Below are 12,532 nucleotides of genomic sequence, written 5' to 3'. Positions count from 1 at the left end.
AGAATTATACAATATGATCAATACAGAAATACAGTTTCTAAACATCTGACAACCAGATGAGATGTAAATATATACGACTGTTAAATATATGCGACATCTGTTCTCAAATAATTTCAAGTCATTCATACACACAGATGAACAGTCCAGTCATATCATATAGATCAATAGAACTGAACTGGAAAATAAAGAATAAAGCCTAAAAAAAATATTAGTTATTTGGTTTCTTCCAGACAGCAATCACATCACTGCAGTACCCCAGGTGTCCAGTAGGGGGCATACACTGCAATACCCCATGTGTCCAGGAGGGGGCATACACTGCAGTACCCCAGGTGTCCAGGAGGGGGCATACATGTGTCATGTTCCAGATCAGGTTCTCACAGCTCTGGTTCTGATTGGCTGGGATTTATACCACATGACACCTCCCATTTTGTGACATCATGGCATGTGTTTCTCCCACGTGCATGATGTCACAATGGATGATGTCATAGAGAGTGATGTCATAATGCATGATGTCATAGAGAGTGATGTCATAATGCATGATGTCATAGAGAGTGATGTCATAATGCATGATGTCATAGATAATGATGTCATAATGCATCTGTTTCTGAGCCAATGAAACAAGACTATGGGGAAATGAAGCGGAACAGGGAACTGTTATGCCACCTTGTGGGCATCTGGGGAACTGCAGCGGTTCTGCATAGAACAATAATGCTAGTTATTAACATCTGTGTATTACTCAACACACACACACACACACACACACACACACACACACACACACCCCTAACACGGCCTATATCAGCGGTCAGTTATCGCAGGGTCTGACACTGACACTCTACGGGATGTGTGGTACAGTATTTGAGGTCTCTTGGGGTCAGATTGAGGGGGGCGGGGGGGGGGGGTACAGTCAAGGCCCCAGTGAGGCTCTTCAACGTTGAAGTGGTAAGAGGAGGGACTGCAGGCGGACCCGTGGATCCATGACCGGAAAACCCCGTGCTGCTGGGCTTGGAGCGCTCGGTTGCACTTCCGCATTTGACCACCAACATTTGGTGGTCAAATGCGGAAGTAGACGTTCTGAGATGGTTCTCCCGGGTGCTTGAGCAACTTCCACGGACATGAATAGCGGGGGAGTAAAGTACTCTATGGGTACAGTACTCTAGGGGTCAGAGGTCACAGTTGAGGGGTCGTACAGTATTTGGGGGTCTCTAGGGGTCAGAGGTCACAGTTGAGGGGTCGTACAGTATTTGGGGGTCTCTAGGGGTCAGAGGTCAGATTGAGGGGGGGGGTACAGTAACAGTACTTACTCCGCCTAGGCCAGGGGGTCCGGGGGGTCCTGGAAGTCCTTGGTTTCCATTCCTGCCGGGGGTTCCATCGTTGCCGGGAGAACCGGGAAGACCCTGGAGACATGGAGATGTTAGATAAGACCCTGGTTAGGCTTTGACATGGTTAGATGGTTGTTGTTTTCAGATAGAGAATGGTTTGATGTTAGATAGTCTGTTATCACATGGTTAGAAGGTCTGTGGTTAGGCTTGTCACATGGTTAGATGGTTGGTGTTCTCAGGTAGAGATGGTTAAAGGTCCTCATCAAACCACTTCTCCTCAAATCCAAACGGATATTATGTTCCATCCTGAATGGCAGCTTGAGGTCAAAATCACCAAGAGTACTTTGACCTTTGGGATTCACCAATAAGTCAGTGAGTCTAAAGTCGTAGTTGGTGCACTTAGTGTTGTTAGCCTTCCTGTCGTATTGCTATCTGTACTCAGTACTCACTTAGTGTTGTTAGCCTTCCTGTCGTATTGCTATCTGTACTCAGTACTCACTTAGTGTTGTTAGTCTTCCTGTCGTACTCAGTACAATAATTAATTACATCACATGCATTCCAACTGTACAGTAGCTAATGGTATTCCACTGGATCACATGACTATGACATCACAGGGAAGGTATTCCACTGGATCACATGACTATGACCAATCATTATTGTTTTCAAAATTATCTTATATTTGCATTGGAATATGGACTATGGGGGGGGGGGGGCGGTGGGGTTAGTGTATGGGGCCAAAATCACTGCTGTACATGGACCTACCCTCTCTCCTTTGGGTCCACGGTCTCCCTTGGGTCCCTCGACTTGGGGCTCCTGGGGGAAACCTGAAGAAATTGACAGGAAATTAACATTTATTACATAACATACAACAAAGAGCATCATTGTTTTGAGGGGCTCCCATGAGGGACTCCCATGAGGGACTCCCATGAGGGGCTCCTATGAGGGGCTGCAATGAGGGACTGCCATGAGGGACTCCCATGAGGGACTCCCATTAGGGGCTCCCATTAGGGGCTCCCATGAGGGGCTGTCATGAGGGACTCCCATGAGGGGCTCCCATGCCCAGCTTGTAGTGTTTGTGTAAACAAACACAAACACACTGAAGAGTGAAGAGTCAGATTGTGTTTTGCTGGCGTGATTGGAATGAATCTTTATCTCAATATTTGTGACTCTTGTTGATACAGAGACAGTCATGGCAGCAAGACTAACTGTTCAGGACTCCAAAATGAGTTCATAGCACAGGCAGACTCTTCACATACTAGAGCATGTCTGAGATAAATGTCAGAGCTGAAATGGACACGTCAATATGAAATAAATGCTTAAACATGTAGCTAGGTGTAATGTTAGAGTCCACAGAAGACATGTAAATATGAAATAAATGCTTAAACATGTAGCTAGGTATAATGTCAGAGTCCACAGAAGACATGTAAATATGAAATAAATGCTTAAACATGTAGCTAGGTGTAATGTTAGAGACCACAGAAGACATGTAAATATGAAATAAATGCTTAAACATGTAGCTAGGTGTAATGTTAGAGACCACAGAAGACATGTAAATATGAAATAAATGCTTAAACATATAGCTAGGTGTAATGTTAGAGACCACAGAAGACATGTAAATATGAAATAAATGCTTAAACATGTAGCTATAGGTATAATGTCAGAGTCCACAGAAGACATGTAAATATGAAATAAATGCTTAAACATGTAGCTAGGTGTAATGTTAGAGACCACAGAAGACATGTAAATATGAAATAAATGCTTAAACATGTAGCTAGGTGTAATGTTAGAGACCACAGAAGTGAACCTTTCAAGCCTGTTTTGTCAACTCGCTGTTTCTCTGCAAGACATTACTCTATAAGCCATATCTCCAAAACTGGTGGGTCAAACTGAACAACCAACATGTCAATTTGAAGCTAGGATTCCCTGCTTTCATATGACTTGAAAAAAAAAATCAATGCCTCAGTAAGAAACTGTCACATTTTGTAAAATAAAGATTCAAATCAATAAAGATAGTAAATATGTAAATAAAGCTAACATGCAGGGGAATCTCCCCGGACGTGTTCATTTGTAAGCTTGGCCTGATGGTGGCGCTAGAGGGAAGACCATTGACGAGACATTTTGTAAAAACGTTGGCAGAGATTAAAAGAACTAAAGACGGAATGAAAAAAAGTAATATTATTTATTATACAACACTGTGTGTGTGTGTGTGTGTGTGTGTGTGTGTGTGTGTGTGTGTGTGTGTGTGTGTGTGTGTGTGTGTGTGTGTGTGTGTGTGTGTGTGTGTACGGAATGTAAATAATTTATCAATCCCAGGGGAGAAACATAGAACTACAGCTGCTCATGAAAATAAAAATAGAATGTACCTGGGTCGGCCTCATGGTGGCGCTATAAAACACAGCCCTGGCTAGGCAGGGTTAGGTTTCCTACCCAGGGCTGTGTTATAGCGCCACCATGAGGCTGAGTTGAAACATATATTCCATGACCTACTGAAAGTCTCACACCAATCAGACATTCACCATTTTGAATGGGACCGTCTCCAACCAACGTTGTCACAGTCAAACGTGGCCAATCGGAATGGAATGTGACAGAGTGTGAACGTCCAATCAAATCCAAACGTTACAGCGCTAAATATTGTACAGTTTAACGTCAGCTGTGTGTCTATGTGGTGACGTAGACACACAGTAGCTGACATTAAACTAAACAGGTAGCCTGGGGTCCACCTATGGACCCTAACCCTGTCTGTATACAGGTACCCAGACCGTTTCTTTTCACCCTGGAAATAAAAATGTCTGGGTTTCCGAGGCTAGTCTGTCACTGACCCTGGTCATTTTGACAGCAGGTTTTAGAATGTATTTACGTCACCGCTAAACCCCTTATCCCTAAACTTCTTTGCATTTTTTACTATTTTGAAAAACATTTTTGAATAGTTCCACTAGCCAATCTACATTGACACGTTGTGAGCTTGTAGATCTACATTGACACGTTGTGAGCTTGTAGATCTACATTGACACGTTGTGAGCTTGTAGATCTACATTGACACGTTGTGAGCTTGTACACTGGGCATTTGAACTATTAAAAAAAAAAGGCAAAATAAGTTTATGGATAAGAGGTTTAGCGGTGACGAGGACGGAGCCCCTAGTGTTTTAGTCTCATCAACAAAAGTAACACAGGTCAGAGGTCACTGAACCATGTGACCTGTGAACCAACATGCTCCTTCTGTCTTGTCTCCTTGACAGGTCGGTCCTCACAGAGACACATGGAGACACTGTGTCCATCAGTCCTTCACAGAGACACATGGAGACACTGTGTCCATCAGTCCCTCACAGAGACACATGGAGACACTGCAGTGTCCATCAGTCCCTCACAGAGACACATGGAGACACTGTGTCCATCAGTCCCTCACAGAGACACATGGAGACACTGTGTCCATCAGTCCCTCACAGAGACACATGGAGACACTGTGTCCATCAGTCCCTCACAGAGACACATGGAGACACTGTGTGCATGATGGAGACACCATGGAGACATCATGGAGACAGACAGACGTCTCTCTGATAGTGACCATCACTGCCAGGGACTGAAGGACCACTGATGATGCCCAACCCTGTCTGGGTACGTGTTGGGGTGCATCGCTTTGTTCGGGGTGTGTGAGTGTGTGTGTGTGTGTGTGTGTACGTGCTTGCGGGCGTGTGTGTGTGTGTGTGTGTGTGTTTACCATCGTCGGGGCAGATGGGGCAGCACTCGTCGTGGGGGATGACGGGGTTGGGGCAGTCGGACGTATCTTCACAGATGACCTCGTCGCACATCACTGTTCCACTGTCGCACACGCAGATCTGACAGGGCTCTGGTTTCCACACATCACGGTCTGCATAAACCTGACCATCCAGAGTACAGCTGGAGCCTGACCCTGCAGGGGAGGGGGGAGAGAAGAGAGGATATTTTAATGGACCTGTATTGGTAATCCAAAGGCTTTTCTCCCCCGTTAGCCCAAACCACACCGATGGGTCGCCATCCAAGCCCCATCGCAACCAGACGCTTGTGAGTCGACCCACATGAAGTTAATGTGTCTACGTGGAACTACTGGCAACAGGACACCATTACCTCACGTCTGGGACCAACGCTGAAACCCTTGTGTTGCTTCTGGTCTAGAGAGGGGCTAGAGGCATGATCAGAGTAATCTAGAGCAGGGCTAGAGGCAGATCAGAGGAATCTAGAGAGGGGCTAGAGGCAGATCAGAGTAATCTAGAGAGGGGTTAGAGGCATGATCAGAGTAATCTAGAGAGGGGCTAGAGGCAGATCAGAGTAATCTAGAGAGGGGCTAGAGGCATGATCAGAGTAATCTAGAGGAGCTAGAGGCAGATCAGAGTAATCTAGAGAGGGGCTAGAGGCATGATCAGAGTAATCTAGAGGAGCTAGAGGCAGATCAGAGTAATCTAGAGAGGGACTAGAGGCAGATCAGAGTAATCTAGAGGAGCTAGAGGCAGATCAGAGGAATCTAGAGCAGGGCTAGAGGCAGATCAGAGTAATCTAGGGAGGGGCTAGAGGCAGATCAGAGTAATCTAGAGAGGGGCTAGAGGCAGCTCAGAGTAATCTAGAGAGGGTCTAGAGGCAGATCAGAGTAATCTAGAGGAGGGCTAGAGGCAGCTCAGAGTAATCTAGAGAGGGTCTAGAGGCAGATCAGAGTAATCTAGAGAGGGGCTAGAGGCAGATCAGAGTAATCTAGAGAGGGCCTAGAGGCAGATCAGAGGAATCTAGAGGGACTAGAGGCATGATCAGAGTAATCTAGAGAGGGGCTAGAGGCAGATCAGAGTAATCTAGAGAAGGGCTAGAGGCAGATCAGAGTAATCTAGAGAGGGACTAGAGGCAGATCAGAGTAATCTAGAGCAGGGCTAGAGGCAGATCAGAGTAATCTAGAGAGGGGCTAGAGGCAGATCAGAGTAATCTAAAGAGGGGCTAGAGGCAGATCAGAGTAATCTAGAGAGGGGCTAGAGGCAGATCAGAGTAATCTAGAGAGGGGCTAGAGGCAGATCAGAGTAATCTAGAGAGGAGCTAGAGGCAGATCAGAGTAATCTAGAGAGGAACTAGAGGCAGATCAGAGTAGTAAGATGATGAAAAGTAAAGAAAGTTTCATCACATTTTCCCACGTTGAACAACTTGAACCCAGAATATCATCACTATTCTGGGGGAAACGTTCACTACAAATAGTCCCGTTGTGAGTTTGTAGATCTGATATTTTTGGTGAAGGGACTTGGGGTTCTATTTTCACCAGTGACTCTTTCCCTTGTCCCTAAACTTCTTTACTTTTTTTTTACTATCATGAAAAACATTTTAAAATAGTTCAACCAGCCGATCTACATCAGCACGTTTTGAGCTTGTAGATCTACATCAGACGGTTGTGAGCTTGTAGATCGATCATTTTAACTATTAGCCATTGTCATGAAAGGAGAATTTACGTCACATGTTTACGTCAATGGGCTAGCCAATCACAATTCAGCCCCTCACTTCACACAGGTGTGATTTCTTTTTAAATAGTAAAACAGGCATAGAGGGGGTTTAGCATGGACAGAAATAAGGCAATCAGTATGTTAAAGTTATTATGTTTAATAAGGCTGAAAAAGAAAGGCACCAAGTACAGTTATCCTAAATACAGTAGAGGGTCTGAGGCTCCATTTACACCTGGCAGTCTGATCATCCAGACTGAAATCCGGTTTGTTTAAGTATGCACAAAGGTCACATAAAGGTCACATGATGGAATCTGATGTGTTTTTCCCCCAATGAGTCACATTTACATCCAGAGGAGGTTTCACATCTGATTCCACTGTGATTTGAGGAGATCTGATCTCAGTCTGAATGCAACAACATGATCCAAATCAGATTCCATGAGACTCGTTTGTGTTTAAGACTTACTTAAACACATGCAGATTACACTCTGGATGTACAGTACGTGGCACAGATCTGATCCAGAGCCCGGTCATCATATTTCCCAGAGAGCTTTCTCAACGTTTTTAATGTAAATTATTTAAAGCTGAACTGAGCCTGCATGGCTTTCTATGTGTGGCACTCCAACATGGCCGCCACTGCTATGCTGAAGGCTTATAGCTGTATGTATACTATATACACAGAATTAAATAATCTGCAGAAACATAACGTTTCAGTCCAAGACCTGCTTCAGGCACCTTGATTTAGTTGAGAACGTTAAGAGTGAGTACTGTGTGTTTTATCTCTTATTCAGCTCATATACGGTCACTGAAACAACTCCAACTTATAACTGTTGTTCTCAACACAAGATACGAGAGAGAGAGATACAGAGAGAGAGAGAGAGATACAGAGAGAGCGAGAGTGCGAGAGCGAGAGCGAGATAGATACAGAGAGAGCGAGAGAGCGAGAGCGAGAGAGATAGATAGAGAGAGAGAGAGAGAGAGAGAGACAGAGGAAGAGAGAGATAGAGAGAGAGAGAGAGAGACAGAGGGAGAGAGAGATAGAGAGAAATAGAGACAGAGGGAGAGAGAGCGCTGCTGTTTCCTCTGTCACAGTTTAGAGAGGCAGAAACATGAATTATTTGAGGGTAAAGAAAGGTTGCAAATACCTCAACGCAGAACACCAACCATGCACAACACACACACGCACGTGTGTGACTGTGTGTGTGTGTGTGTGTGTGTGTGTGTGTGTGCACGTGTGAGACAGAAAGAGAGAGAGAGAGAAAGAGAGAGAGGGGGGAGGGGGCTGAAAGATGATGGGTCACTACAAGTAAAAAGCTAAAAGTTCATCTGAAGAAAACAAAAGAGAGAGAGAGAGAGAGACTTCAGTTAAAGTTGAGCTGGTGTTATTTTCTCGCCCAGCGGTCGATAAGATAGTAGTTTTCTGTTAAATGTCTGCGTTGTAAAATCTAATCTTTAGTCTTCAGTAAAAACCCAGTACGCTGTAACGCGTGACTCACTGTAAAAACCTTTACTGTAAAAACCTTTTCCGTTACTGTAAACACTAGATGATCGTTCATGTCTGTCTCTGACTCAAACCCTAAACACTAGATGATGTAGTTTAGCCTTCGTGTTTGGAATCCAGTCTGGAAGAAAAAAGCCCAAAGCCCCAAAAACCCTCCCAGTGGTTCTGCTAACGTCGTTACGGAAAATATGATGTTTAACACGAGTGTGTGTGTGTGTGTGTGTGTGTGTGTGTGTGTGTGTGTGTGCGTGCACATGTGCGTGCAGCCGTGCACATGTGCGTGTGCGTGAGCAGCTGCTTTCCATTGACTCACCAGAGCCTGAATACATGAAGCAACATGAAGGTTCCTATGAATGACTTTTCTACCGACTTCTGGTACGATATTAATTTAAATAACATCATGAAAAACAATGATACTGGATCGCAGACAGTGGCAAGGAGTGAACCTACATAATAATCGACAGACAGTCCAGACGTCATCAGCCTCTGATGAAGTCTGGATAGCCTGCAGTCTCTCAGCTATGATGTAGATTTAAGCAATATTACACGAGAGGGTGTAGTTTAACGTGATTATTGCCACGACAGTGATGCGGCCAGGAATGAGACATAGTCGAGTTCCGCAAGCATCACTGAAGTGGCAATAATCACGTTAAACCACACCCTCTCGTGTAATATTGTAATTATACAATTACCCTTAAAACTAAGAAAATCGCTGAAAAAACCAATTTTTTTAATGGCCGATGTAGTCACTACGACCACAAATGTCCCAAGAAACTAGCTAGCCTAGCCACCGAGTTTGCTGCGCTCTGGGAAAACAGAGCAGCTGGATTCTTTGTTTTGATTAGGTGTGGAGTGGTGCTCGTTTGAACCACGGCTAGAAGGCTCTTTCAACCAATCAGATTTCTTCCTCGAAACGACCTGTGGTATGATCACTCTTATCCTGCATTCTCTCAGCTATGATGTACCTTCACTCTTCAAGGGAAAAGGCCCGATGTACTCCGACAGTGTTATATATAGTTTCAGGCGTGTGCTGGGTGCAGATTCAAAGAGAACATATAGAAAATGAATACAATCCGCACTCTCAGTCGAGTAAGAGTCTTTGTTTAATAGTGATAGTGCTCCGCAGCAGCAGTAATACCAGACAGACAAACACGTTTCGGCGCGCAGGCCTTCGTCAGTGTCAAATTGTATTTTGACACTGACGAAGGCCTGCGTGCCGAAGCGCGTTTGTCTGTCTGTGTGTGTGTGTACGTACGGCTGTAATCCATGTAACTCGAGAACCGTTCGCCTAACAGACTTCAAATTCGACACACGCGTTCCACACCTCCCACAGGTGGTGCAGTTCCCGGTGTCGAGTCCGTCGGACCCACGGTTGTCCAGAACTGCCACAAAAGGCCCCTGACACAGAACTCCACACACAAAAGTCCTATCTGATTGTATTAAACAACATCAAACTCACCAACAATATACCGCTGTACGAAAAGCTTGAATTATCTATCCGCTTTCAATCTGCCGAGCTTTTGTTTAATACAAATCCACTGTAGGCATGTTATGAGCTACTTTGTGTGAAGAAATTCCTTGCAGGTGATTATTTTTGGAGTTTGGAAGTGCTCGTTGTATGTCACTGAACAGCCCATGCGTACCACCTGTTTAGAATTTGCACATAATGCAGGAGGCAGCAGGAGGTTGCTTTACTGATAACGGGCGCTTCCAAACTATGATAGCAAGATGGCCGCGGTCTGCATATAGTCAATACATTAAGCAGTGTAAACCAAGATGGCCGCGGTCTGCATATAGTCAATACATTAAGCAGTGTAAACCAAGATGGCCGTGGTCTGCATATAGTCAATACATTAAGCAGTGTAAACCAAGATGGCCGTGGTCTGCATATAGTCAATACATTAAGCAGTGTAAACCAAGATGGCCGTGGTCTGCATATAGTCAATACATTAAGCAGTGTAAACCAAGATGGCCGCGGTCTGCATATAGTCAATATACATTAAGCAGTGTAAACCAAGCCAGAAAAGTTTAGCTTGTAGATCCACTGTTTCTGCTAGTTTTGCGGTGACACGTCACATGGCTTCAGTGGTTAACCACATGGACCCTTCTATTATGGGAGGAAATAACAGATCTACAAGCTCACTACGTAGTGAGCTTGTGTATCAGAGTTGGTTCACAGCCTCAGTCTGTGAAGTCTAACATCTCCCCCCAGAGTCACAGCGATATCCCTTTGGATGAGTGGTTAAGATGTTGGCTTTGCACAGATACACGTAATGGGGAGACCTGGGTTTCGAATCCCAGGTGTTACACTTGTAGATCTACAAGCTCACAACGTGGCATGCTGTGAGCTTGTATAGATCTACAAGCCATATGGTTTACAGGCTCCAGCAGCTTGTAGATCAGCTGTTCTCAGCCCCTCCCAGAGGCAATGCCACGCAATGCCTGGCAAAGCTGGATGCCACGTAATACCAGGCAATGTACAATAACAATAGGCAATGCCACACAATGTCTGGCAATGCCACACAATGTCTGGCAATGCCACACAATGTTTGGCAATGCCACACAATGTCTGGCAATGCTGGATGCCACGTAACGCCAGGCAATATACAATAAAAATAGGCAATGCCACACAATGCCACACAATGTCTGGCAATGCCACACAATGCCACACAATTTCTGGCAATAGCACACAATGTCTGGCAATGCCACACAATGCCACACAGTGTCTGGCAATGCCACACAATGCCACACAGTGTCTGGCAATGACACACAATGCCACACAATGTCTGGCAATGCCACGCTGTACCAGGCAATAGCTGGATGCCACGTAATACCAGGCAATATACAATAACAATAGTCAATGCCACGCATTTCCATGCAATGCGTGGCAATGGCTGCGCAATGCCACGTAATATTGCATATGAATTGAGTACAAAGGACCACAATGGAAACAAGCCATAGTGCTTTGGGTTTAAATCCTCTCATCAGAACTTCTATTGCACTGGACTTTACTGGGAGGTTTTATGCAGAGTAAACTATTCAATCAATCAATCAAAAACCTGGCAATGATTGAATATGAATTGAAGAGGACAGTAATTTAAACTATACTTTCAGGTAAAAGTACCAGGCCGTACCAGAGCATGCTACGTAGAGTCGTACCAGAGCAGGCTACGTAGAGTCGTACCAGAGTTGAAGAGGAAGGACCGTAAGGTACAGTTCAATACAGAGGATTTATAACCCCATGAAGCACTTTGTTTCCATTCTGCAAACTGCTCATGGACTACAGTATTCAATCAATTAATCAATCCATCCATCAATAACCTGGACATGCCATGAGCCAATGAACAGACTGCCAAGACAAATATCCTTCCATTATTATTATTAACCCACTCAGGACGGGAACCCTTTTAGGTGTTTCAAGTGATATGTTATACTTTAGCTGTTGAAAAATAGCAGATCTACAAGCTCGTACTCGAACTTGTAGATCTGCTATTTTTGAAAGACCAGACAGTATACCAGAACAGACCGCCAGACCAGACCATGCAGGTAAAGGTCCAGGCCAGACCAGACCATGCAGGTAAAGGTCCAGACCAGACCATGCTAGGTAAAGTTCCAGACCAGACCATGCTAGGTAGAGTTCCAGACCAGACCATGCTAGGTAGAGTTCCAGACCAGACCATGCTAGGTAAAGGTCCAGACCAGACCATGCTAGGTAAAGGTCCAGACCAGATCATGCTAGGTAAAGGTCCAGACCAGACCAGACCATGCTAGGTAAAGTTCCAGGCCATACCATGCTTCTCCAGGCCAGACCATGCTAGGTAAAGGTCCAGGCCAGACCATGCTAGGTAAAGTTCCAGGCCAGACCATGCTAGGTAAAGTTCCAGGCCAGACCATGCTTTTGCAGGCCAGACCATGCTAGGTAAAGGTCCAGGCCAGACCATAATGCTACGTGGACACAGGGCTCAGTATAGGCCTAGCGTGCCGGACTGCTGAGATCAGAGGAAATGGAGGGAGGGAGGGGGGGGGGGGGTCGTCTCGCCCACAGATCTGTTGTGGTGCCAAGAGTAGAAGTTTCCTCTGAGCGATCTACCCTGTACATGTGGTAGTAATTAGAGAGAGAGAGAGAGAGAGAGACATAGGGAGAGAGAGAGAGAGAGAGAGAGAGAGAGAGAGAGAGAGAGAGAGAGAGAGAGAGATGGAAAGAGGGAGGGAGAAAGAGAGAGGTAGAGAGGAGGGGGGAGGGCAGTTGGAAGTGGAATCGGTTCGCC

General features: G+C 45.2%; 1 protein-coding gene across 1 annotated transcript in view; it reads right to left on the bottom strand.

Annotated features, from left to right (window-relative positions):
• LOC308312037 (uncharacterized protein) overlaps nt 1-12,532 on the bottom strand; it is a 33,754-nt gene that overhangs the window by 19,442 nt on the left and 1,780 nt on the right. The window contains 3 exon segments of the mRNA XM_080794444.1: nt 1,305-1,397; nt 2,085-2,146; nt 5,038-5,229. Of these exon segments, the coding sequence (XP_080650570.1) occupies nt 1,305-1,397; nt 2,085-2,146; nt 5,038-5,229 (347 nt within the window).

This window comes from Protomyctophum bolini (genome assembly GCF_963924005.1).
Source record: "Protomyctophum bolini genome assembly, contig: SCAFFOLD_142, whole genome shotgun sequence".
Taxonomy (NCBI): Eukaryota; Metazoa; Chordata; class Actinopteri; order Myctophiformes; family Myctophidae; genus Protomyctophum; species Protomyctophum bolini.
This window is presented reverse-complemented; position numbering and strand designations above follow the sequence as displayed.